The 26,196-nt window shown below is 55.8% G+C and overlaps 1 protein-coding gene across 1 annotated transcript; it reads right to left on the bottom strand.

The window, feature by feature from the left end:
- CAPN6 (calpain 6) lies at positions 1-25,754 on the bottom strand. Its single transcript, XM_007507560.2, has 13 exons — positions 25,580-25,754; positions 19,813-19,992; positions 13,900-14,031; positions 13,102-13,310; positions 12,012-12,204; positions 10,905-11,098; positions 9,727-9,804; positions 7,135-7,330; positions 3,975-4,097; positions 3,688-3,890; positions 3,024-3,145; positions 1,601-1,737; positions 1-1,515 (listed from the first exon to the last, which is right to left on the bottom strand). Exons 2-13 carry the CDS (start codon positions 19,975-19,977, stop codon positions 1,333-1,335), a joined length of 1,935 nt encoding a protein of 644 aa, XP_007507622.1. The 5' UTR covers positions 19,978-19,992; positions 25,580-25,754; the 3' UTR covers positions 1-1,332.
- Positions 25,755-26,196: the final 442 nt, after the last annotated feature.

A 26,196-nucleotide genomic window follows, 5' to 3' on the forward strand; every position in this document is an offset into this window, starting at 1 on the left:
TTGAATGACTGAATAAATGTAGAGATTTTTATTGAAAGCAGGACGGTACAGTACAGGCAAGCATTGCCTGGGATCAAGTGCAAGGGGCAGCCCAACCGGGCCGCCTTCCATCAGGACCCCCTGGGGAGCCAAAGCCTCAGAGCCTGGGGCACATGATGTGCCATGTGGGACCCATGGGAGACACTGGGGATGGGTCCCCTCCCAGGGGCCTGCAAGTCAAAGAGATTAAAGCTACTTTGCCAATACAGGGCAACTCCACCTCCCCCCACAAAGGTGACTCAAGTGGCAGAGCATCGTGGTGGCTTGGGGCCCAGTTAGTGCCAGCTCCATGGCTGAGACAGCCATCTGCCCTTTGGCAGAGCCTCTGGAAAGTGCCCCCCACTTTAGACAGTGCCCTGGTGGCTTCTGAGCAGTTTGCCCACTCAAGGGACACTGGGGGTCACTGGGCCTAGATCTTCTCCATCTTGTACACAGGTGAGAAACTGAGGTCCTGAGGAGGGAGGAGCTGGCACCGGCTCCCACCAGGCCCAGTGTGGGCCTCCCAACAAAGGACTAGCCAGTGATCACCAGAGTAGTGATGTCACACAGCAAGCAGGTGGCTGTGGCAGGCCTCCACAACTCCTACCTGTGAGCTCTTTCCTGCCTCCTGGGGCTACCTCCAGAGGTCTCCTAAAGGGTTCCCACATCAGTGAGACCCAACTGGACTCAACTCATAGGCCATGGGATAGCGGGGCATAGAAGAGGGAGGGCCTGAGCTGGAGCCAGGAAGGCCTGGCCTTCAGTCCTGCCTCTGCCTTCCATTTACTGGATGACCAACCTGGGGCCTCAGTTTCCTCCCCGGTAAAATGCTGCCAACCACAATGAGATGGGGATGATGGTCACTGGCTTTGGGGGCATTAGAGAAATGTCAGTTTGTCCTATTATTTCCCATGCTCTTCCTCTGCACCTTGGGCAAGGGTGCTGCCCTTTTCCCAGCTTCCTTTCTTTCCTCTTCTCTCTACTTTGCAGGGCTGTTTCCAAGCGAGTGAGCAAATGGGAGCTATACTAGGTTGTAGAGCAAGGACAGGTAGGCCTGGCTAGTGGAGTGAGCAAGTTGGGCTGCTTGGAATTTTTGGCTTTTCAAATGATTGGTGGCTCGTGGACACATTTGGCTCAGGTGGGCTCCTGCTTGTCCGTCATCTCCAACCCAGCTCAGCAGAAGCTGGCCTAGAGTCCCCCCCACACACACCCTGTTTCCCCCCTCCCCCTCCCCCCTCCTTTCCCCTCCCCTTCCCCCACATCCCTGGACAGAGAAAACAGAGGATTCTGCCAGGGGAGGCCCAGGTCAGGCCTTCAGAGCTCCATGAAGTCATCAGTGGATGCCACCCTGAGGCTGAGGTGCCCGTTGGCAGGTGGGGCATCCGGCCCCCCCTTCTCCCGGAGCTGGAGGGTCCTCAGCTCCCGCGAGTCGCTTGGCTCTCCCGGCAGGGTCACCTGGCCCACAAATTGGTCACACAGAAGGCTCCTGTTCCAGACCTGAAGTGGAAGGATGAGATCTGTGCCCGATTCTGAGGGTTTGCAGCCCCCTGCCCTTGGCCTGCACTGCTCTGCCCCTGCTCACCTGCACCAGGATGGGCTGCTTGGGATTCTTGCGGTAGAAAATTGCCTGGGCGTCAAAGACGGCCCCGAAGCTTTCTTTCTGGACGCGGCAGCAGACTCTTTCCCTCCCGCACTTAATGAGGAGATACAGGCTGGCCCCTGAAACAAAGCCTGGGTTATTTGTCTGCCAGGGGCTGGCATTACCGAAAGGGGGCAGGCTGGCACCGCTTCTTTGGGCCTGGGCCTTGGCTGTCCCACGGCTCCAAGCAGCCATGGATGCGGGGAGGCCCAGGTGAAGCTCTTCTCTCCACAGCTTGGGCCTCTTACTTGGGCCCTTGGGCCTCCTCTGTGGCCTGGGCCCAGGCTGGCCTAGTTCCAGCTCTGGCCACAAGGCCTGCATTGGAGTTGGGGTTTTCACATGGGTTTTACCATTAACTCATCAAGTGACAACTCTGGAAGGCCCCTTTCCTCTGTGGGCCTCAGTTTCCCCCACTGAAAGAGCAGAGAGGCAGACAGGGATGTCTCTTACACTAGGTCACTGCCATACAGTCAGGCCCAGGCCCTTCCAGGAAGGCTTTTCCCGGGGCCCTCCACAGACCCCAGGCCTTCCTATTCTTGGTCACCTGCCAAAAGCAAGCCAGCCCAGCCACTGGCAGCAGCCTGGCCAGAAGGAGCCGCTTGTTGGCAGGGCATGAGCCGCCAGCCCCAGGCAGCACGTGGGCAGCTGCTCCCAGTGGCCATTGTGTGCGGTCCCCAGGGAGCTCTGCTCAGCAGCAGCTCCAGCAGCCAGTTATTGGCAGCTGTTCCAGAGGGCTTGAGGCAAGCCCTGGGCAGAGCGCCCGGCCCCCTGATCTCAGCCAGAGTCAGGGCACTGCTTGTCAGCCACCCACCTACCCACCACACATCTTCTGGTGCCAACTCCTTCCTCCCCTGCCCAATCTAGCCCTTGATTCCTAGACTGCCAGAACTGGAAGAAATCATAGAGACAATCTGGTCTGAATCCCTCATTTTACAGAGGAGGAAACTGAGGCTCTGATTTAGCCAAGTTCACACAGCTAATAAGTAGGAGGCAGATGTTACACAGGAAAGAGTCCTGGGCATGGAATCAGGGGAGGCCTGTGGTCCAGTTCTGCCTCTGTGACAACATGCTCAATTCATTTCGCCTCAATTTCATCATCCAGGAAATGGGTATAATCTCGTAGCACCTCTGGCCCTGGGCTTTTGTGAGACTCAAATGAGATAAATGATGTCCGGCAAGTTCTCCACAAGCTTTGGGGGATCTGTCATCATCAGCTGGTATCTGCAGGCTGGTGTATACTGCTGCCCACCTGCCCTTCCCCGCCACCAACTCCCTCCTTCTTCCTTCCTGTTGCCCAGGCTGCTGGCACAGCAGGGCCCCAAGTCCACGCCCATCCCAAGGGCCCACCCTGCCTGCCGACCCTTACGTCTCGCGCTGTTCTCTCTATTGAGCCCCTCCAGACTGTGAACGCTTAGCTGGGTGATGCGCCGGGGATAGCCACACAGGAAGCTTGCACACCCAGCCTCAGGCTTGTCCAGAGTGAGCTCCCTGCAAGGCAATGAGAAGCTTCTTCAAATCCTGCCACTCACTCAGCAGCACCTTGGCAAGTCCTCATTCTGTAGAGCGACAGCCCAGGCGGCCTCCTGAAATCATCTCATCCTGCCCTTTGCCCGTGAAGGTGCCCTTCATCCGGAGAGTGAGAGCCAGGCTCTCTGGCCTCCCACCCTGAGCCTCTCTGGCCTCCTCTGGAAAACCACAGGCGCTGAGTAGGCTTGTGGAGAGAGCCCTGGCTTCGAATCCTGCCTTGCCCTTTGGACCAGTCACTGGAATATTCTGGGCCTTAGTTCCTCCTTCTGAAGACAAGGGGGGTGGATGGGATGGCCAGCCCCTGAGGCTCCGCCTTTCTAGCTCTACAATCTGGGGTCACCTCAGTGGAGAGGGAGCCAGGTGTGGATATGGGAGGTCCTGGGGTCCAGCCTGGCCTCCGACAGCCCAGCCTTTACCCTCTTCTGCCTCAGAGCCACTACACAGCACTGATTCGAAGACCCCACATCCAATGCAATCCCGTGGGGGCCCCTCTGGAGGAGAACCTGAGCTCAGAGGGGATGTCGGTAAAGAGTCGGAGGAGGAATTCACTGATGTCCCCAGGCCGGAACAGGGTGGGGATGATGATGTAGCGGCCTCTCTTCAGCACCGTCCTCAGGAACACAGTGCGCGAGTCAATGTAGGTGGAGCCCACCACCCTCTCCTGGGTGTGCAGCTGATGGAGACGGTACTCCCGGTTCAACTCCACCTGGGTGAGGGACAGACAGAGAGCCTCAGGCCCAGCCCAGTGCCCCCACAAAGAGGGAGAGGAGGATCCTGGGGACACGCTTACCTTGAAGATCTCAAAGCCAATGATGAAGTTGTCTCCCCGGCCATCCTTGCGGTAAGGGCGCTGATCACGCTGTTGCAGGGAGATGAGCACTTTGTCCTCTTCTTTATTGATGTTGAAGACATACTAAGGGGAGGCGAGGGAGAGGAACCTTAGTCAGGGCTTTCCCTAGCCAAGCCCAGTGCAGAGCCAGCAGTCTGGGACTGAGACCCAGGCCTATCTCTCGAGCTCACTTGCTATGTGTCCCTGGGTTCTCCCAGGGGACTCTACTCTTACCAGTGGTGTTACTCATTCCACAAGGGTCACTGGAAGCAAAATGCTTTGGGACCATTGGGCCTCAGGGGACCCATGGGCATGGGCCTCAGAGAAATGTCCCTCGGGATGATCATCTCGTCCCCTCCTTGGGCCTCAGTTTCCTCCTCCATCATAGAAAGAGTTTGGACAACATGGCCTTCAAGTCCTTCCCAATCTGTCCTTCTGTGGTTTGGATTCCAGGCCAGGCAGGCCCTCAACACAAGCGAACTCACTGTTGAAATTTTTTCTGTATAGAATCCCCACTGTTGACCTCCAGTCCAGCTGAACCCTGGAACACTCTGTAGGGAGAATATTATCCCCCTCCCTAATTCCTCTCCTGTAGCCCCAGTAAGCAGATGTTACCAGGAGGCAGTGGGTTACAAGGTCTCCCAGCTCAGGAGAAGATCACAAGACTCAAAGGAAATCAGTTATTATCAGTCTAGCAGTGTTAGCAAACCTATGACACATGTGCCAGAGCATGCCATAGGGGACTGCTCCCTCCCCCCACTCCACAGGCACCTGAGGACATTTCTCCCATCACCCACCCCCTTCTGTCCAGCAGCCCAATGGGAGTGCTTCCTCCCTCCCCTGTCTGGGGTAAGGTGGGGGGCTCACATGTAGCATGAAGGCTGCAGTTTGGGCACTCGGTCTCTAAAAGGTTCACCATCACTGATAGACCTAGTACTCTAGATCCTTCCTCCAGCAACCCAGATTAAATTCCCTCTGAGACTTAGCAGATCGTCTAGTCTCTTTGAGTCATAGTGGCTACATGTCCCCCTCACGATACTCTAGCAATGAACCTCTTGGAACTGAGTCAGGCTGGTTCTTGACCAATGGCCACACAGTCCATCAGTTGACCTGCACTCAAGGCCTTTCCAGTTTTCAAGGAGCTGCTAGAGTTTGGGGTACCCTCCTTGGCAGGGGGAGGGTGTCAGGCGGTACATGTGTCTCTCTCCACAGGATGAGGAGGGGCCTACTTCCTCAGACTGCTAGCATGGCCTGACATGGACTTTCTGGGTTTTTCTCAGAAACCCTGAGGCCACTGGGAGGTGGAAGCAGTTGAAACCTGATTTCTCTTGGGAAAACCTAGCATGGTGCTCCTGGTAGCCCGGTTGCCTGGCTATGACCCAGTATATATGTACTGGCAAGGATGGCAAAGACAGCCAGAGGTCATATGCTCCCCACCGCCCCCAAAGGCTCTCTCAGAGCTCAGAGGACAAGTAGATGCTTCCCAACGGGCATTCCTGGCACTGAAGGGATGGAGGTGATGAACAACTACCCTCAGGCCCCACCTCTCTAGCAGCTGCCAATGACATTTCATGGGGTAGGAGGAAACTGAGGCTCAGAGACACAAACTGATTTCTTAGACCAAAGAATGTCAGAGCTGGAAGGAATCTCAGAGATTATTTAGTTGGACCCCCCTGTTTTCCAGAGAGGGCCATTCAGACACTGAAAAGGTCAGGAATGTCGGCTCTGGGAGTTACTTTAGAGAGCGTCTAGCCCAATCCATTCATTTTACAGAGGGGAACACTGAGGTTCAGAGAGGGACGGGACCATTGCCAAGGCCCACAGCCAATAAAATGAAATCATTTGGCCTCTCCCCAGAAAAACGATGAGTATGGCTCTAGGACAGGACAAACAGGCAGGCTTGCTGGTTATGGGGAGGTTAAGTGGCCACATAATGCCAAGGCAGGACCCAATTGTAGTCATTCTCATTAGGGAAGGGAGGGGAGGGAAGGCTTGAGCTCAAGGAAGATGGAAGAATTGTGGGGCAGAGCCTCTTGGCAAGTTTCAAAAAGGAGACAAAAGACCAGTGGGCAGTTTATAATCAAAGCAATGTGGTGGGGCCAGGGGTGGGGGTGGGGGGCGCAGGGAAGGGGTGTCTGGCCTAGATCGTCCTTCTGGGATATTCTGTTTCATGTCCTCAGTCCTGCCCCTCCACCCTGACTGGCAGGAAACTAGCTGTCCACTCCTCACTGTCTCCAGGACTTCGGAATCAAAGGGACTACAGACTGTCCAATTCAGCTGGGCCCTGCCCAAGAATCCGCCCCAGAACATCCCTGATAAGGACTCCTTCAGCCGCTGCTGCACCACTTCCCAGGAGGAGGAAGCTCTCGCACTTGGGGCCAGTTCTGGCCCTCAGGAAGTACTTCCGGGTGCCTGGCCTAGAGCAGTCTCTTTCCTGCGGGACTCCAGGTGCTGCTGCCTTTCTGGTCCCCTAAGCTAGCTCACTTCATGTCTCGGAGAAGCCTTCTCCTCTCCAAGCTCTGCCCCAAGACCCCAAGGCAGGGCCTGCCCATGAGCTTTGGGGGAGCTGCCTCAGTTTCTAAGGGACCAAGCCATGCAGTCTCTCTCTTAAGAGCTCATCTTCTCTTTTCCCTTTGGGAAAATGTGTGTGGTGGGGAAGAGAGGACAGGCTGTACTACAAGGGGTCCAACGGGCCAATCCCAGCTTGGGCCCGACCTCCTTGGCCAGCTTTCCACAGCTTGGCTGTTGTCGGACCCAGCCACATTTATCTGTGCAGCTGCAGAGGACTCAAGAGGCTGGCTGGCCTGGAGGAGGGGGCCCGCCTTTGTGGTCCATTTAGGACGCCTGCATATTAGCCCTGGAGTCTGGGGCATGAAAGTGCCTTAGGAGGTGCGAGGCCGAGAGAGGCAGCCGGCTCTCCTCTCTCTGCCTCCTCCCTGTAGTGGTGGGCCACTGCTAAGCGACCACACAGCAAGGGAGGGAAGGAAGCACGCTGCAGCATCCACTGTGGGCCACACTGAAGCTGAACCGTGTGCCCATTGTGCCTGAGGGGACACGCAGCTGATGCTGGGGGGAGGTAGGGGTGGGAGATGGGCTCCCCTTGAAGGTCCGGGGCTCAAACCTGGGGGTTCTGCAAGAACGTAGCACGGTTGTTGAAGCAGCCTCCAGCACGATTGATCAGGGGGTCGTCATCATGGATCCAGGCTCCTCGAACCATGGCCTTCTCCCAGGTCTTGTGGATGCTGAAGATGGAAGTGTTCAGATTCCGGCAGATGTCCACATCGGTGAAGTTGTTGCACCAGTCATCGAAGGCCATCCTACAGGAAAGAACCGTGGGAAAGGAATGAAGAAGACACTGGGTGTCTCGGAAAACCAGAGCATCGGAGGACTCAGAGACAGGCTAGTTTGATCATCCGGGCCAGCAGCGTTGCCTTTTCCTTTGGTGTGCAGGACACACCCTCATGTTGCCAGCTACTTCTGAGAATGCATGCCACATTCTATGCCCACAGTCCCCCACCTCCCTAAGAGAAGGAGTGAAGTGCATTTCCTTAGTTCTTCTCTAAAGTCAAGCTAGCTCATGTTACAGAGAGAGAAACCGAGGCCTGGAGATGGGAGGGGCTTGCTTTATGCCACACAGGAACTCGGTGAAAGAGTCAGGATTCTAACTCAAGCTGTCAAAAACTCTTTCCCCTCTGTGAGTTGTGGGCAATGGCCCCCAGCCTTCGGCTCCCATGCTCTAAGGCTGTCTCTTCCTCCCCTACCAGGAGGTAGGAGGAAGAGTCATGAGTACCAGGCCTGCCTCTACCACTCAAGTGCCACGTGAGCACAGGCCAAGGCTTTCTCCAAGCCGGGCCTCAGCCTCATCCTCTGTACTGGGATGGGGTGAAAGCACAGGGACTTAGAGGAGACTGCTAGTTCTAAAAATGTCCCTCCAGAGTCTGAGATGGACACCAGGGGTCAGCCTGGCCTGTTCCTCTGCCCTAGAGCTGGTGGCAGGCATACCATGGCCCAGTCTGGGCCACCGTCCCCACGCTCTGACTGCTGTCCTGGTCTCTAGGCTGTCCCCAGGCGTCCCCACAGCTGCAATATGAATCTCCAGACAGTCTGGATCTGGCAGGGAGGCTCCCCCCAAATTCCTCTCTGAGGCCCACCTTTGCAGCCTTGTTTCACAGTCCTTTTCTTCTGTCTGATGCCTCTCTTCCCCCCGGGCAGGCCCCGAGCCCTGGAGTGCCCTTGTGCTCGAAGCCACAGCCCAGGCCCCCCTCTCTGAACACCCACCTCCTGGCAGAGGCATCCTGCCCTCCTCAGCTTGTCCAGAATGCTTTCCCCGAGTGGCACGTGGGTAAGGTGAGAGTCCCACATCACACGCCAACTGACAGTGCGACCAGAGGCATGTCACACCATCTGGTACACAGCATCAGCGTGAGAGTGTCTCTAAGGTGGTATCCTGACTCAATGGCCCAACAGAAACATAGGAGAGTGGCTAGAGGCAGAGAGTCCTGAGTCCAAATTATTCTTCCTTGCTGTGTGATTGTGGGCAAGTCACTTACCCTCTCTGCCTCTGTTTCTCCACCTCTTAGTCATTCCCTCAGCATTTATTAAGCACGTGGTATGCACCAGGCACAGAGCTAAGTGCTAGCAATCAAAGGAAAGGCAAAACCAGTTTGGCTTTCAAGGAACTTAGGAGAGGAAGCAGCATGCAGCCTGGGCATGTGGAAAGGACAGTAATCTCAGAGGGGGCAGCACTAGCGGCAGGGTGACTGGGGTGGGCCATCTGCAGGAAGCGGGATTGGAGCTGAGACCTGAAGGAAGCCGGAGAAGCAAAGAGTTGCGGGTGAGGAGGGAGAACCTTCCAAGCATGGAACACAGTCAGCGCCAAGCTGTGGAGACTGGAGAAAGAGTACAAGGAACAAGCAGGTGTAGCTGGGCTGGCCACTAAGGTATGGCTGGGAGTGAGGTAGAAGAAAGAGGCAGGTTCTGAAGTGCTTGGAATGCCCAACAGTGAGCATTTGGGCAATAGGGAGCCACTGAAGTTTATTGAGGGGGGTGGTGACCCAAGCTTTAGCAAAATCCCTTTGGTGGGATAACAGAGGATGGACTGGAGTGAAGGGAGGGAGGCTGGAAGCAGGCAGACCACTCAGCAGCTGTTACAATAGTCCAGGAGAGAGGTGAGAAGGGGGCATGCTGGAGAGAGTGAGGAGCCCAGGGTGGCTCACTGTAGGCCTGACTGAGGGTGCCCTCGACACTGATAAGGAAGTTAGGAAGCAGGAGGGGCCTTGTGATCACAGCCTTGTAGACAGAACTGGCCCCCAGCCCCAGGAACAGCGTGGTCCAAGGGGCCACAAAGTCAGATGTGACCGAAGGACAACAAAATGTGACCTATGCCAGGATAAAATTGGGCCAAGGGCCAGAACAAGGCTAGGCTGGGTGCTGGAGAGACCAAGACGAAGCTCCCAGAGGCCCCTGCTGTACCTGGGGCATCCTGCTATCTTGCTTCCTCCCTGTCCCTCTAGCCCAGGCCTGGGAAGCAGCAGCTGTAGACTAGTCGGGTGAGGGCAGGCTCAAGGGTCTTGCTCAGTGGCTTTGGGCTTTCAAGGGAGAGCTGAAAGTCGGAATCCAGCCCAGGGAAGCCTTTGCTCCTCTACTGGAAGGGCCAGAGAGACGTGGCTTCCTTAGCGCCCACTTCCCCAGGCCAGAAGGCTCCTTTCCTTACCAGAACTCTCCGTCATCCGTCACACTGAGCCCCAAGTTCTTCTTCTCCTCCTCACTCACTCTCTGCCACTCCTCAGAGCTAAAGGGCAGAGAATGGAGGGATCAGATCCGCGGCTAACCCTGATGTCGGCCCACAGTGGAGGGATGGATTCGCCCCTTCCACGGCCCTCCTCCCCTGGAAGGCCTGGCACGCTTCTCACAAAGGGCCCCACTATCTCGGCTGGCCAGTCTGTGACCAGTGGCCTCCGCTAGGTCTCCAGCTTCTTCCTGGAGGGAGTGGGCCTCGCAAGGCCATTGGAAGGAGCAGGCAGAAAGCTCCTGGCCTTAAGTTAGGAGGAGGCAAGAGGAAAGAGCCCCAGCTCCCTTCCTGGGGGCCTTGGGCTCTCCTAGGGAAGGAGTCAGGGCTCGTGCTAAGCGCCTGAAGGGAGTCCCCACATCTCAATGCACTTTGCTCCACCACCACCACCATTTACTGACTCACAGAACAGAGAATGGCAGAGCTGAAAGACACCTTAGAACACAGAACAGCGGTTCTCAGCGCTAGAACATAGGAGGTTAGAGCTAAAGGCAAAGCCCGAGCCGGAAGGGGCCTCAGACATAGAGCAGAGCAGGCTTGCCGCAAGAGCTTCCCTACCCTTAGAACGTTCCTTTTCGGAGCTGGAGGGAACCTCAATGATCACCGCATTGATTTTACAAATGAGGGTCCTGCTTTGAGGTCGAAAGAGAGCCAGCCATGAATGCCCGCCGAGCCCAAGGCCGTGACCCTGTGTCTAGCAGGAGCTAATGGGGAGTAGCTGGAGCTCCTGTGCGCAGGAAGCCCAAAGGCACCAAGGGTCAGAAATGACGGGACTCTGACATTTCACAGATAGGGTTTGGGGCCAAGCTTGAGAGGCTGAGAAAGCAGGAATTGCATGGTAGAGGAAAGAGGACTGCAGTCAAGAGATGCGGGTTCAGGTCCTGCCTATTTCACTAGCTGTGTGACCCTGAGGCTCAGCTTACTCCTTCTGTAAAATGGATCCAACAGTACCAGCACTGCCAACTTCCTAGGAGTGTGGTGGGGAGAGTGCTTTGTAAGGTGGAAAATGGTGAGGAATGAGAGCAATTGGGATTCTCTCCTGTCTTATGGAGGGCTCAGTGCCAAGGGTTAGCCCATGTCCAGGCACACCCCAGAGAGCTCACCTGTCACTCCAGGGCCCGTTCCACTCCCGCCTGCCCCATGGGTTCCTCATCCGGATCATGAACAGCTTTTCAGCCTTGAAGAAGCCCAAGAGCTGTTCTCCAAGGCGCAGCTTGCGCACTGCAGTCACTGAGTAGGCGTGGCCCTTCACCAGACCCTGCTCCGTGGTGGCCAGACGCTCATTGGCAAGCTCAGCCTACAACCCCGAGAGCCCAGAAAGGCACAGAGAGTGTTGGGAGCCACCCAATACTTCTCTGTCCCACATACACTTGCACTCGCTTCCCGGCCCCTCTGATCTCTCTTCTCTATGCAGGTGCTCAGCTGGGTCAGTAGGGGAGAGAAGCAGCCTCTGACCTCCCTGGGGCTTGGGGAATTCACTGTCAAGATCTCCAGGGAGCCCTATGAAGGCCTACAGTGTGGGGGGCTCAGGTGAATCCAGGCTTGCTATGTGGGTGAGCTCACTCTACTGAAACCCTTTCCAAGAGGCCTCAGGCCTGCCCACCTGGGACCCAGTCTGGTATTCTGGGGCTGTGACCACTTTGGGTCTAGCCTTACACCACTAGTTACCATGTGCCAAGGACCAGGGGCTGAGACCAGGCTCATCATGGTGGATCGACGGGTGGGCCTGGGCAGCCTGCCCTTGATGGCCAAGGCTGGCTCCCCCCAGGCCCTGGTTTGTGTCAGCCCTGATATTCAGGGAAGCACATGTGGCCCCACCCCTCAGCCTGGCATTCGGGGAGGGGGCCGCCTGGCTCCACTCCAGTAGGATGGACACATTTGGCAATAACAAGACTTGTAGGACCCAGGAAGGAATATTCCAATGAAGGTCTGGCTGTCTCTTCCCTAGCGGCCTCCAGGCTTGGGTCCCAACAACATTCTTTGGCCCTTCCCCAACTTGGGGGGCTTTGCGGTGCTTCTGCTGCTGGGACCATGTTCTCTACTCGATGGGCGTCTTCTCCTCAGCCCTTGCCAGCTCACTCACAGTCACATCATTCATTCATATATTCGTGTGCTCATTGATTCATTGATGCAGGCATGCATAGACTCATTCCAGAAGGCCAGGCCTGAGGAGGTCCTCTGTGCCTGCTGGTGCCCGAGAGACAACATACCGTAATAGAGCAGCTGATGAGGCCCCCTCTGCTGTGGGCCTTGAGCAGATCCTCAAAGAGCTTGGTCTGCTCCAGGAGAAGCTTGCCATAGTTGCCCTTCCTCAGGTCGATGGATTCAGACACAGCCCCAGTGAAGTCCGTGATGGCGTCCGCGGTGTTGCCACCATCTAGAGCCTCGTAACAGCCCGCCAGCCTGGGAGCAGGAGTTGGAGGGGAGAGGAGAGATGCAGGGGAGCAAAGGAGGCAGTCAGGGCCAGACCCCTGCCTATACAGGGAGGCCTGGGGAGTTATCTACAAAGGGGAGGCCCAGAATTCGAGAGATTCGTAGCAAAACATGGCTCTCCCCAATGTGGCAGGACACGTAATTGGAGGCCAGGAAGGCCAGGCCCCACGTGTGGCTAAGCCCTGTTGGTGAAGGGGCACATAGTTTCTCTTTTAAGCCCAAGGGCCTCCATCACAGAAAAACTGGAGGCAGGACTGAGGAAGACCTGGACCAAACAGATCCCATATTTACCAAGAACCAGTTCGCCTGGCCAGTGACCTCCCCATAGCCACAGCCTGGTCTTCTTACTCCCCTGAGGGGACCACATGGCTGTACCTGAGATTCCTCTCAGGGGTGCCTGCCCTCAAGTACAGCTTCCAAGGCTGGGATGCTCATGGCCACATGGCATAGAGAGGAAAAGGTGCTGGGGACCTTCAAGTCTAGGCCAGGGGCTTGAGGCTCCCTCCTCTCAAAGAAATGCTGCTAATCCCTGCCTTCCCTCTGCCTTGTTCATTATATGTTGAGTGAATGGCACCCCACAGTGTCTGGGGGCTCTTTCCAGCTCAACGGGTCCACGGCCAGAGCCTCTTGCCCTGGCTGAGCCTCAGTTAGCCCCTTGCTTACAGCAAGGGAGTCGGGACTGGGAAAGAGGCCAGCACTGGCTGGTGCTGCCGTTCTGGGAACCTGGGAGTTTGTGCCTTAGCTCCCACCTAGTTCTGCTCAGATGCAAATGTTTGGAACCCAGTGAGCCTCAAGGTGAAGGGAGACTCCTGGTGCCCAGTTCAAATACTCCTGCTCCCTTTGACCTGACCTCCCAGAAATTCTTACTTTGCATAGGCCTTCTCCAGCAGGGCACTCCAGAATTCATTGGGCACATTGGAGTGGCAGAAAATCAGCTCTCCATTAATGGTGGGCAGACGGTCATCAATCACCACGTCGGTCCAGTCGCCAAAATGCCAGAAACGGAAGTGGAATATTCCAGCATATTTCTCAGGCTTCCGGGAGTCCCAGTCCTGCTCCTTTGCCTCGGGGATCACCTGGGCATGAGGGAGTGGCAATAGAGCAGTTGGCACTATCTCCTCCTTCTGCCATGCCAGTATACCCAGGAGGAGAGACCACATCCGTCCCTGGGAAGCCACTGACCAGAGGGTTGGCTATGTGACTCAGTGCCAAGGAATGACTCTGCCAGTCTGAGACAGGGGAGGGGTGCACACAATTCCTACTGGTCCTGATGGGCACTGAAGGCCAGAGATAGGTCGAGAGGTACAAGGGCCCACTTGCATCTAGGCCACTCACTGTCTAATCTCCTCACTCACACATGCATGCATTCATTCACTCATTTCTTTACTCCTTTCCTCATTAGCTCACTCATTGATATCTGATGCCAAGGGCTCTGGAGCAGTCCATCCCTCAGCCTCTAGGATGCAATATTTCCTGGGACAAGTTTCTCCCCCTGAGCCTCCCACTGGGGACAGCGTGGCAATGAACCCATGACGTGGCCATCGTCTGTGTCCCGGGAGGCCAGCAGGCCCACTCGTTCTGCCATGGCCGTGATGAGCCCCATCATTTCCTGAAAGGGGCTCTGCAGTGTGTGCATGCCGTTCTGTGGCCAGTGCCCTCAGTTACCTTCTTCCAGAGACTTTCTTGGAGAGCCAGACAGGAACAGGCCGCTACGAACCAACAATTCCCTAACTTGCCTTGATGCAAGTCGTGGGAGCTGATCCCACCCACAAACAGGTGTGGGTTGGCGCAGATGTCCTAGAAACAAAGGCAGCTCCATTAGGGTTGGGAGGTACTTAGGAGAAGAGGCTAGCCTCCCTCACCTCCTTCCAGGCCTTGCCTTATGAGCAAGCAGCCTTCTGGGCTGCTTGGGACATAGTCTCTGCCAGTGAGGACCCCCTTCCCCTCTAAGTGAGCTCATGAATGAGCGAGTGGATGGAGGAGAGAATGAATGGCGAGAGCCAGTAAGGCCCAAGGATGAACCTTAGAGCTTTCATTTCAACAGGGGAATGAATGGCCGAGTCCTGGCCAAGGGACTTGCTCAATGGTGGTGGCACACCGGGAGTCAGTTATGGAGCAGGGAATTGGGCAGAATCTTGCCTCTGTACAAACCTGGCTGGGTAGCTGGATGGGGGCTGGGTATAGCTTGTGGGAAAGGGGTGAATAGGGAGTGCCATATGGGCTGCCAAATGGTGTCTCAGCTGGGTTTTTCAAAGGACCGAGGCAGGCTGTTGCCTCCAGTTTCCTCTTTCCTCCCTTCTCTTCTTCCAGGCTTTTGGGCCCCACTTCTGTCTGGGCTTGGGGAGGAATGTCGGTGGCTAGTTGGTGGTGGCAGGCACCACGTGGCCATTGAACACAGGTGGGCCATTTTCCTGGGGGCCACCTTTCTTACCAGAGTGGGCAGACAGCCTAGAGGTCTGGGGGAAGAGGGGAGGAGAGGTCACACCCGTATATTGCCATGTCTCCCGTTAGTCAGGACTATGGAAGGGAGGCCCCTACCATCTCCCAGCGGTCGGGCTCCAGAGCCAGGCTCTTTGTCAGATGGCTGCTGGAGGTGGCGCTAGCCCTCATGAATACAAACGTCACCGAGCCAACAGAGTGGGTCAAGCCCTCTTTCCCAGCAAAGGTGGGGCTCTTTAGACTGGCCACTGGGATGGCTTGGCCACCCTCTTTCCCTGGGGTATATGGGCAGTGTGGACCCCCCTTCACTCTGGCTATGGCACCAGGGAGATAAAGATGAGAGATGTTCCAGGGACAACCAAGGGCAGACTCAGTCAATGAAGCAGCTGAGAGCACCAGAGCTCTGCTTTGCTACTGAGTCACCACATGACCTTGGCAAGTAGTGCCTTCCTCTCTGGGCCTCAGTTTCCTGATCTCTAAAATGAGGGCTTTAGACTAGATGACTTCTAAGGATCTTGCCAGGTCTGACATTCTGAGTTTCTGTGGTCAAGTCCCCCCTCCCTTTGACAGAGGAAGGAGCTGAGGTTCAGGCAGGGGCCAGACTTGCCCCCAAAGGCCCTCCTTGGCCATTTTGGGAAGGTGGCTTGGCCTGGCTGAGGAAGCAAGTGTAAAGAGAACGGGGAGCATTACCGACAAGAAAGAGGGTATGGGGGTGCTGGCCAGCTGCCCTCTGAAGGAAGCTTCCCCCAGGTAGTAGTTGAGTCATGTTGACATATTTACTCACAGATACCTCCAATCCAGTGCCCTCCTCTCTTCCTCCCAGGCCATCACTCTCGCCTTGCCACCATCTTCAGAAGCCAGGCAAGGGGCTTGGGAGCTATGGGCTGTCTAGGGCCCTGTATCTGCCCTAGCAACCCCAAGTCTCAGCCTCAGCAGCCGGCATCAAGGTTACCTACTCCCACCTGCCGTGGAGCTCACTGGTTCTGTGTTCCCGGCCACCCTCCCTCATCAGCTCTGGCACTTGCTCATGGGATTTTCTGGCCCACACTCCCATAGGCCCCTAGGTGTAGAGTTGGGGCCAGCAGAGAGGTCTGAGGGCCCCTCACACATATGCACACAGATTCTGTTTTCATTGTCATTTGCTCACACAGACACGCCAACAGCCCATGGTCTTGCCTTTCTCCTGGCCCTCCAAGGTGCCCTTCGCCACTGGGATGAGGCTGGGGGTGGCTGGGGGTGGCTGGGGACTGGGAACCCAAACTGCTTTGCCAGACAGGCCCAGAGCAGAGCCTGTAAACAGGTTCTTGGGCCAAACCTGAGGCAACTCTTTCAAGAAGTAGCTGAGATGGGAAGGAGAGAGGACACCCAGAGCCTGGGACTTGGCCAACCATGTGGGCTTGGTCCATTATGGAAAACCCTCTGGACCACTTGGGTGGGAGCGATGAGATCCCAGACTGAGCGTGTGACCTTTTGTCTTGGAATGGAGAGCTGCTTGCTTGAGGCTGCCAGGAGGAGACATCCCAGCCAACGGAGAGAAGAATCATAGGATTTCAGAACTGGATTTCAGTAGAAGTCTTTGAGTCCAGCCCCTTGTTTTGACATATGGGGAAACTGAGGCTCTGATAGAGAGGAGCCCAGAATTTTAGAGCTCATCAAGTTCAATAGACTAGGTGTCAAGAGGTGGGGGGACTTGCCCAGAGTCACCCATTGGGTTAGTAAGAATATGGTGATGCTGAGACCAGAGTTGTTTGGGTTTCTTTGGGCTTATCTGTAGACATAATTTTGCTTAGCCCAAGGGGGCAGGACTAAAAGGAATCAGTCAACCATTTGTTAAGTGCCCACTCTCTGTGCCAGGCACTAGGCTAGGCACTGGAAGGGGGACAATGGGAGAAAGTTGTAGAGGCAAATTTCAGTTCGATTTAAGGAGAGGTTGGAGAGCATAGTGGAAAGGGAGAGAGGACCTAGGTTCAAATCCTGCCTCTGCTCACCACCTGTGTGCCCATGAGCAAGTCACTGCATCTATCTCTGGGCCTCAGTTTTCTCATCTGTAAAATTGAGGGACCCTCTGAGGTTCTATTTGGCTCTAATTTCATGACCCTGAGATGGGTTTGGGGGGCCCAAGAGCAGTTCCCAGCAGTGTCAGCCTCCAATGGGGATGGCTCTCCCCAAGAGATTCTGCCTTCTAGGGACTGGTATACTTCCCCAAAGTCTGCTCTGGTCTGAAAGAGTTCTTTAACTCCCCATGTGCCTGGCACCAAAGTCAAGAAGAGAGCAGGAGCTGCCCTTTGACCCAGAATCCTCCATGATTCTGTGTGTTCCAGCTCAAACTCCCAACTTCCTTCCAGATGAATGGGGCAGAGTTAGGCAGCTGCTCCAGACTCCTGGAATGGGACTTTGCCAAGCGCTTCCCCTCTCTCAACTGAAGGGCTCAGAAGGTGTGATCTCAGAGACCCCTGACCACCAAGAATCTGCCGATCTCTAAGTACAGTGGCATAGGTGAGACAGCAAAGTGCCAGGAAAAGGTTCCAATGAGAGCTGGAGGCCTCTGGGAGCTCATTCCATGGCAGGCAAGATCATTCATTCATTCATTCATTCATTCATGAAGACAAATTAAAATCTTGCCTCACTCACTGTGCAGCCCTGGACAAATCACTTAATTGGTATCTGCCTTAGTTTCCTCATCTGTAAATAAGCATCAAATAGCATCTACCTCCCAGGGTTGTGGAGACGAAATGAGAGAAAATGTGTAAAGTCATAGCAATGTTAACATCCATTCATTCAAAAGGGTTTCTGAAGTCCCCAAGGGTGCTTAATCAGAGTCAAGTCAGGCCCTCTTGTAGCTCCCAGTGTGGAGTGGGGTGGGACACGTCTGCAGAAATTGGGATTACCTTCGATGTGCCTCAGCCAAGCAGAGAAGGCAGCCTTGTGTGCCCCCCCCCTCATCTCAGAAATGTTCTCTTCTCCACTCCTCCCTGAAATGAGTGTTCTCCCTCTGGCCTGGCCTGGCCTGGCCTTTTCAGCAGAGCCTCGCCCTGTCCGGGGGCCCCTGGGCCCTCAGCCCTCGGCAGCGTCCAAGGACAGAGGGGCCGAGCCAAGCTCCGGCCTTCCCACAACGAGACAGGACTGTGCACGGCAGGCAGTGCTGGGATGCGCTCGTTATTATGATTCGTCTCATTCCCACCATTTCCTAATTATTGTTGTTGTTGTCCTAATGTGTACTGGCTGGATTGCAGTCAGGAGGCGTCCCTGGGTTCAAGTCCTCCCAACAGTCACTAGGTGGGGGGCCCCAGGCTGTAGTGGGAGGGTGGCTCAGGCTAGATTGGCAACGATTGGAAGAGGGAGAACAGGGGAAGAAGAGAAGCAGCAGCTGTAGGCTTGGGCGCCCCTTGGATGGCATGGGAAGGCGCCTTTCTCTAAGGCAGTTTGGGACGTAGTGGGACTTGCTGGAGTTCTCTGCAGAGGGAGCTAAGGAGAGGGCCTGCAGGTGACAGGGCCAAGATGGAGGAGGGGCCTGGATGCAGGACTGGGAGCAGAGGGAGGGCTGGGACGTGGCCTCTACTTTTACATAGAGGAATGGTTTCTTTGTACCTCAAGTTCTGGGGGACAGAGGTTGGCCCTGGCTAGCCTCAGTCCCCAGTCTGTGGCCTCTGCATTCTCAGGCCTTGGGCTTAGGGTCAAAGGACCCAGATTCGACTGCCAGTTCTGGTCCTGGGCAACCTGGATAAATCCCTTGCCCTGTCTGGGCTGCCTCAGTTTCCTTCTCTGTGAAATGGGGTCAGACTCAACCACTTCTGAGATCCCTCCTAGCTCTGAGCCAAGGACAGAGGCCTCAGGGTCTTGGAACCTGAATCCCCTGCCAGCAGCATGAACAGGAGGGAAGCTGCAGGCACTCAGGCGGGGAGCCTGGGCCTGCGTCTGGGCCTCTCACATCTGGCCCCAGGCTTGGGCAATGCGCTTTAACTCAGCCTTGACCTGGGTTAACAGAGCTCCTGCGGGAGCCCCCTAGACCCAGAGCAGAGCCAGCAGCCCCAGAAAAGCCAAACCCTTAGTCATCTCTGCTCAGCCCCTGGGGTCCTGGGGAAGTAGGGCCTGAAGGGGGCGTGGCCACATTCTGTTCCCTGTGGACCCTCACCTCTGGGGGCTGGGTGGGCGGGCAGCTGGCCCCTGGCCCAGTCTCCTTGTCCTCACTCTTTGCTCCTCTCCCTTCCCCCAAGACTGGCACACTCATCACATCTGCTCTCGCCCCAGCTGCCTGCATGACTAAGTCCCTGTCTTTTCCCTTCAGACCCATGGTGGGCCTCGGCTGCAGGGGCGCACTCAGGGCTGGGCCCACTCCTCTGTTTCTGGCCTTTCACGCGTGTTCTCTTTGCCATGAAAATGGGGCCTAAAAGTGAGCAGTCATTGTTGGTGCTGTTATTCTGACTGAGAAGTTGCTGATGCCTTTCGGTGCCTCTCGGCCCTCTGGCCCCACTGAGAATTGTTGGGCTCTCATCATCTCTCTCTAGGCTGGAAGCTCCCAGGGTGGAGGCAAGGGGTGGGCTTCTTCAACCAAACCTCCAATGACAAAAACCACTGACTCGTCTCCTTCGGGTGCCTACTTTTCTCCTCAGCTGTAATCCTAGACCCCAGATTCCCAAGGATTTGGAGCTGGAAAAGACCTCACAGACGCCATCTGGACCAATACCCTGATTTGACAGAAGAAGAAACTGAGGCCCACAGTCCCAGTCAAGATCTAATGGCACATCTGTCACACCACCTCCGTAAGGCTTACCAGATGCCAAGGGCAAAGGGCCAAGGAGCACTGGGCTCAAACTCTGCCATAGACTTGTTAGGGTCCTCGGGGCCTAGAAGTCAATGGTCTTGGATTGGGACTTTTTGAGCTGGTCTTTGTCTCCAGGCACTCCTTTTTCCGAAGGCCCCCTTGCTTGATCACCCCTCCTTCCACTCCAGACTCCAGGCAAGCTCTTTGAGGGCAGGGCCAGGCACAAGGACTCATTTTAGGTCCTGTGACCCCATCTTGTAGCTACGAGGGAGGTGAGGACATCTCAGGCCTAGGCCTCATTCCTTGCCTAACTTTGCCAAGTGCTCCCTGCCACGCCATCTTGGAGTCCCAAGCCAGCGGGTATTCTGAATACGTACCTTGGGACGCTTCCACTCCACCGGGCCTGGCAGGCGGCGGCTGAAAAAGAGGGACTCGTTCCCAGCCAGGAACTCTGGGTCCTCGAAGAGCCGGTGCTGTTTGAGGCACTCTTGCTTGATCTCATGGTACTTCTGACCCTTAAAAGGCTTCACCACAGCAAGCATGATTCCGGTTTCCAGCTAGAAGAAGAGCAGCGTTACTGTCAGTACAGAGAAAAGGGCTGCAGACACTTGAGACACTGGAAGTGGGGACGTCTACTGCATGGACCTGCTGCCTGTGTGACCTTGGACAAATCACTTTACCTCTGAGTGCCAAAGATGGGCTGCCAGTGGCTACGGGTCCCCACCAGACACACAATCAGGGGCCATTTCTGCCTTCCCCAGGCTCCTGTGCACCATGATGATCTCTAGCCTTGGCCACGGACCGGCCCTTCCAAGGCTAACACCCAGGAACTGGTTTGCATTAAGAGAAGTAAGCTTGCTCCTAGAGAGTGTTAGCGAATACTGCCTGAAATCCTTCTCGAGCTGCCAGATTAACAGGAGGAGAGGGCGGTGCTTTGGAGGGCAGACCCTCTCTCTGAAGCCCAGGATGGCCCATTCAGCTATCGCTCTGGCTCCCAGTCAGGTCAGCTGACTGCTCTCACTATTGGCTCCCATGCAAGTCTGTTAGATGGCGCCATTGTGTTCTAGCGTGCCGACAAGTACTTGTGGCCACTCTCACTAAGAGCAAGGTGAGAAAGTGCCTCGATGGCCTGGCACCCACCGTCCTGCTTCAAACCCTTTCCAAATGCAGACAGGCACACTCACTGGAGCCTCCAAGTCTTAGGGAGATTCTTGGGGGGCAAGCCTGTTATGATGGTAGCCATTCTGGAAGGGCGCCCGTTACCCCATGGCGGGGAAACACACTGTACTGGGGATGCTCAGTACAATGGGAATAGCCAATGACCCAAAGCAGCCCTTCTCCTGACCCTCGAGGCTAACCGGGTACTTCTTGTCCTTGGCAAGGCTGCCAGCACTTGGAGGAAGTGAAAGACGCTGCTGGAGAAACTGACTCTGGACACACAGCATGGTGGGTGTCAACCCCTGGGAGAAGGCCCACAGCCTAGGCTTCCAGGGAGCCTCAAAGCCCTTCCCTTGCCCACTGCCCTGCTGGCCCTACTCCCCTGTTGAGCTAGCCTAGAGAGGCACATGCTGAGCTGTGATACAAATATGTACATGTGTGGTGTGTGACATGCGTGTGGCATGTGTGGTGTATGTGGTGTGTGCCAAATGCTGTCTATGCGTGTGGCATGTGTGGTGTATGTGGTGTGTGCCAAATGCTGTCTATGCGTGTGGCATGTGTGGTGTATGTGGTGTGTGCCAAATGCTGTCTATGCGTGTGGCATGTGTGGTGTATGTGGTGTGTGCCAAATGCTGTCTATGCGTGTGGCATGTGTGGTGTATGTGGTGTGTGCCAAATGCTGTCTATGCGTGTGGCATGTGTGGTGTATGTGGTGTGTGCCAAATGCTGTCTATGCGTGTGGCTGTGGCACATGTGGATGTGTGTAGCACGTAGCACTCATATGTGCCAAATGGTGCATGTGTGTGGTGTGTATTTGTAGAATGTGTCCTCTGTGCTATGTGTAGTGTGTGCTTGTGTGTCCTGTGGGGGGGGGCTGTAGATTTGAGGCCCTGAGCCCACTCTGATGGCCCTTTGGGAGCCCAGCACCCATCCCTCCTCAGGGGAGCCCTGTATTGGCCTGACTCAATACAGGCTTCTTCAGTTCGAGGGAGGTCAGAGGGTCAGCCTGTCTGCCTTAGGGCCACGTACACCTTCCCCTCTGTAAAAAATGAGGGAGTCAGGCTGCACTTCAGCCCTGCTCCCGGGCCTCAGTTTCCTCATCTGCAACATGGTGGCCAGCCTGTGAAGCCCCCTTGAGCAGGACAGGCCACTAGGATCTCAAAGTGTCCAGAGCTGGAAGGGGCCCCTCTCCATGCCATTCTGGCCCACTCTGCCACTCTCCAGGAAAGGGGCGGAGCCAAGGAGGGCCAGTTGCTGCCTGGCCCACAGCTAGCCTGGGGGTGCCCAAGCTGGGCTTGGAATGGGGCCTAAACCCAGTGCAGCAGCCCCCCTTCCCCCAGGGAGCTTCAGTCTCCTCCAAAGCCTCCTGTCCCTGCCTTGGCTTCCCTAGAGGGGTTCAGTGGGACACCGGGATTCCCCTCAGAGCTGCCCCGGGCCCTGGCTGGGGTGGGGGAAGGCAGGGGGCAGATGGGGCTCTCAGGGCTGTGCCAGAGGAAACAGATGGGAGGGGGAGCAAGGAGGAGAGGAAGAGACCTCGAGAGAGACCTTGGGCCCAGGAACACAAGGTCCTCGGGGGGGCGGGGAGCGGGGAGGCACAGCCTCCCTGGGGGCGCCACCAGGGGACCAGGCCCAGCGTCTGGGCGCCCAGCCTGGCCCAGCAGAGATGCTGCAGGACGCCGAGGCTCCCAGTCACGGAGCAGAGCAGCCCATCCCCCCGCCCCCCATGCCCCCCACAGAGGAGGAGGGGCTGCTTCTTGCCTCTGGCAGCTTCTCCAGGCTGGAAGTAGAGGCTCAGCTTTGCTGCAAAATTAGAGCCCTCAGCCTAGACAGACGGGACCCCCAAAGCCAGCCTCCTTGCTTTACAGATGGAGAAACTGAGGCTCCCAAAGCATGAGGGGCAGAGTCAGGATCAGAACCCAGCTCCAGAGCCCCCCCTCCTGTGGCATGGTGTGCCCCACCCCTCTCCACTCCCCAAACACCCGACACCTCAAGGGTCAGCTCAGCTCTCGCTTCCATGGAGCCCCAAGTCCCGGCCCCCCTCTGTACTCCCTAGCCACATGGGGCAGTGGGAGAAGGTGCCAGGTGAGACCCCAGATGGAGAGCAGGGCCACTCCTTAGGGAAGAGAATGCAAGGCCACTGCCACCACAGAGCAGCGGACTGAGGACAGCACAGTAGGAGAGAAACAGAGACAGAGAGAGACACAGAGAGACAGAGAGAGAAGGGAGAGGGAGACAGAGAGACACACACAGAGAGAGACACAGAGAGACAGAGAGAGAGAGAAATAGAGAGAGAGATAGAGAAAGAGGGAGAGAGAGAGAGAGAGAGGGAGAGAGAGAGACAGAGAGAGAGAAAGAGGGAGAGGGAGAGAGAGAGGGAGAGAGACAGAGAGAGGGAGAGAGAGAGGGTACAGAGAGAGAGAGAGAGGGAGAGAGAGAGGGGTACAGAGAGAGAGAGAGGGAGAGAGACAGAGAGACAGAGAGAGAAAGAGTGAGAGACAGAGAGAGGAGGAGAGAGAGAGGGGTACAGAGAGAGAGAGAGAGGGAGAGAGACAGAGAGACAGAGAGAGAAAGAGAGAGGGGGGAGAGAGAGAGGGAGAGAGAGAGAGAAAGAGGAGAGAGAGGGGGGAGAGAGAGAGGGAGAGAGAGAGGGAGAGAGACAGAGGGAGAGAGACAGAGGGAGAGAGACAGAGGGAGAGAGAAAGAGGGAGAGAGACAGAGAGAGAGAGAAAGAGGGAGAGAGAGGGGGGAGAGAGAGAGGGAGAGAGAGAGGGAGAGAGAGAAAGAGGGAGAGAGAGGGGGGAGAGAGAGAGGGAGAGACAGAGGGAGAGAGACAGAGGGAGAGAGAGAGAGGGAGAGAGACAGAGAGAGAGAGAGAAAGAGGGAGAGAGAGGGGGGAGAGAGAGAGGGAGAGAGAGAGGAGAGAGAGACAGAGGGAGAGAGACAGAGGGAGAGAGACAGAGAGACAAAGAGAGAGAGAGAAAGAGGGAGAGGGAGAGAGGGAGAGAGAGAAAAAAAGCAAGGGAGAGAGAGAGGGGGGAGAGAGAGAGGGAGAGAGGGAGAGAGAGAAAGACGGAGAGAGAGAGAGGGAGAGAGAGAGAGGGAGAGAGAGAAAGAGTGAGAGAGAGAGAGGGAGAGAGGGAGAGAGAGAAAGATGGAGACAGAGAGAGGGAGAGAGAGAAAGAGTGAGAGAGAAAGAGGGAGAGAGGGAGAGAGAGACAGGGAGAGGGAGAGAGGGAGAGAGAAAGAGGGAGAGAGAGAGAGAGGGAGAGAGAGAGAGGGAGACAGACAGAGACAGAGAATAAGAGACAGAGACAGACCAAGAGAGAGAGAGAGAGAGAGAGAGAGAGACAGAGAGAGACAGAGAGAGAGAGAGAGACAGAGAGAGACAGAGACAGAGACAGAGACAGAGACAGAGAGAGACAGAGAGGGAGAGAGGGAGACAAAGAGAGATTGGGAGAGAGGTGGGGAGAGAGACACACAGAGACACACAGAGAGAAGGACAGGGAAAGAGGGAGACAGAGAGAGAGAGACAGAGAGATGGGGGGAGAGGTGGGAGAGAGAGACAGAAAGAGAGAGACAGAGCGAGAGACAGAAAGAGACAGACCAAGAGAGAGAGAGAGAGAGAGAGAGAGAGGGAGAGGGGGAGACAGAGATAGAGGGAGAGGGAGAAAGAGAGAGAGAAAGAGGAGAGGAGAGGAGAGGAGAGGACAGATAGAGAGAGATGGGAGAGAGAGACAGAGAGAGGGGAAGAGAGGGAGAGACAGAAAGACAGAGAGAGACAGAGAGAGAGGAGAGGAGAGACAGAGACAGAGAGAGAAATAGAAAGACGGAGAGATAGAGAGACAGGGAGAGGGGGAGAGAGACAGGGGGGAGGCAGAGAGACAGAGACAGAGGGAGAGAGAGACAAAGAGAGAAGAGAGAGAGAGAGAGAGAGAGAGAGAGAGATAGAGGAGAGAGAGAGAGAGAGAGAGATGGAGGAGGGAGACAGACAGAGAAACAGACAGAGAGGGGGCGAGCTCTGCCTCAGGAGTCTGGAGTCTGGCTGCTGCTGCTGGCTTCAGAATCCCAACGTACCATGTTCCAATCCCTTGTCCTGGCTGGACGTGCTTTTCTGAATCCATAAAACGAGGGACGGGGGCATTGAGGGGGCACTGAGGGGCCGGGACAGGTCCTTGGGGCCCTAAAGCTCTCTTTTGCTGGTGGGTGGATGGAAGCTGGCAATCAGGCAGCCCTGGGAGCTGCTGTGGGACGGGGAGAGGGAGAGGATCCAGTTCTGTTTGCAGGTGGAGCCTAGTCCCCAGGAGTGCGAGAACAGGCTGCTCTCAGAAGATGCACTTCTGGGGCCAGGGCGCCCATGGCAGCGCTTAATTGTAGCTCTAATTATGGACTGTGGAGTTAGGGTGCTGAGGAAAGAGTAGCGGGTGGGTTTAGCTTTCATCCCGGGGCTTGCTCCCTGGGTGATCTTGGGCAAGTCACTTCTCCATCCTGAGACTCAGTCGGCTCGTCTATAAAATAGGGAGTTGGACTCTGGGTCCCTGCCGGTCTCAAAGCTTCTGTCCTGAGGTCTGCTGAGGCATGAGCCTCTGTTGGCAGCTCCTTATGGGGGGAGCCGCCTCCCTAGCTTGCAGACCAAGAGCCCAGCCAACTCCATTAAAGAACGGAATTCAGGGATTCAGTTAAGAATTGGAGGCACCCAATTTGTACATGGCAGGGCTGGGACCTGGATTTTCAGGGTCTCCCCATTTCTAGCTGTTGGCACCGTGCCAAAGTATTGATCAAGGGCTGGCACATGGCAGAGGTTGCACAGAACTGCCCGGCTCAGAGATGGGACTTCTTTCAGGCATTCCTAGCAGCTGTGCTGATCCCAGAAATGCTGCCTGTCCAACCTTGTCCTGTCCAGCAACAGCTGCCCAAGTGCCAGTTGAGGTGGGGACCTTCCTGGAGAGCCAGGCTGGCCCGGGGAGCCTGGGGTCCCCAGGATCTTACCTGCTTTATGAAGCCTCTGGTCTGGGTGCTTGGCAGAGTCCACAGAAACTTTCCCAGTTGAGGCAGAGGCTGCTGCTGTGAACTTGACAACTCTTTGGGCTGTACAAGCTCTGAGTGCAGGGGGAAGCTCTGCTCAGCAGCTTTAGGAGCAACCGTTGTCCAGTGCAGGCAGCCAGGAATTGATCTTGACTCATAAGGGAGAGGGGGAAGGCGTCCCTAGTCCCTGCCTCCTGCATTCTTGACATTGGGCCAACTGGGATGCCCCCCTGGCTGGGGGCAGGGCCGGACCAGCTGCCTTGGGGACAAATCTGCTAAGAGAGCAAGAAAAAGAGAGAGAAAAGAGACAAAGAGAGAAGAGAGAAAAAGAGAGAAAGAGAGAAAAAGAGAGAGAAAGAAAAAGAGAGAAAGAAAGAAAGAAAGAAAGAAAGAAAGAAGAGAAAGAAAGAAAGAAAGAGAAGAAAGAAAGAAAGAAAGAAAGAAGAAAAGAAGAAAGAAAGAAAGAAAGAAAGAAAGAAAGAAAGAAAGAAAGAAAGGAAGGAAGGAAGGAAGAAGGAAGGAGGAAGGAAGGAAGGAAGGAAGGAAGGAAGGAAGGAAGAAGGAAGGAAGGAGGAAGGAAG

The sequence above is a fragment of the Monodelphis domestica genome, chromosome X, assembly GCF_027887165.1.
Source record: "Monodelphis domestica isolate mMonDom1 chromosome X, mMonDom1.pri, whole genome shotgun sequence".
Classification (NCBI taxonomy): domain Eukaryota; kingdom Metazoa; phylum Chordata; class Mammalia; order Didelphimorphia; family Didelphidae; genus Monodelphis; species Monodelphis domestica.

Bases quoted from the DNA above. Each gene is read 5' to 3' on its own strand.
- CAPN6 (XM_007507560.2), bottom strand. From the start codon at position 19,977: ATGCTTGCTGTGGTGAAGCCTTTTAAGGGTCAGAAGTACCATGAGATC. The intron at 13,311-13,899 runs GTAACTGAGGGC...CCTCATGCCCAG, and splicing joins AAGAAAGTCTCTGGAAGAAG to GTGATCCCCGAGGCAAAGGA. The intron at 3,146-3,687 runs GTTCTCCTCCAG...ATTGCCTTGCAG, and splicing joins GACATCCCCTCTGAGCTCAG to GGAGCTCACTCTGGACAAGC.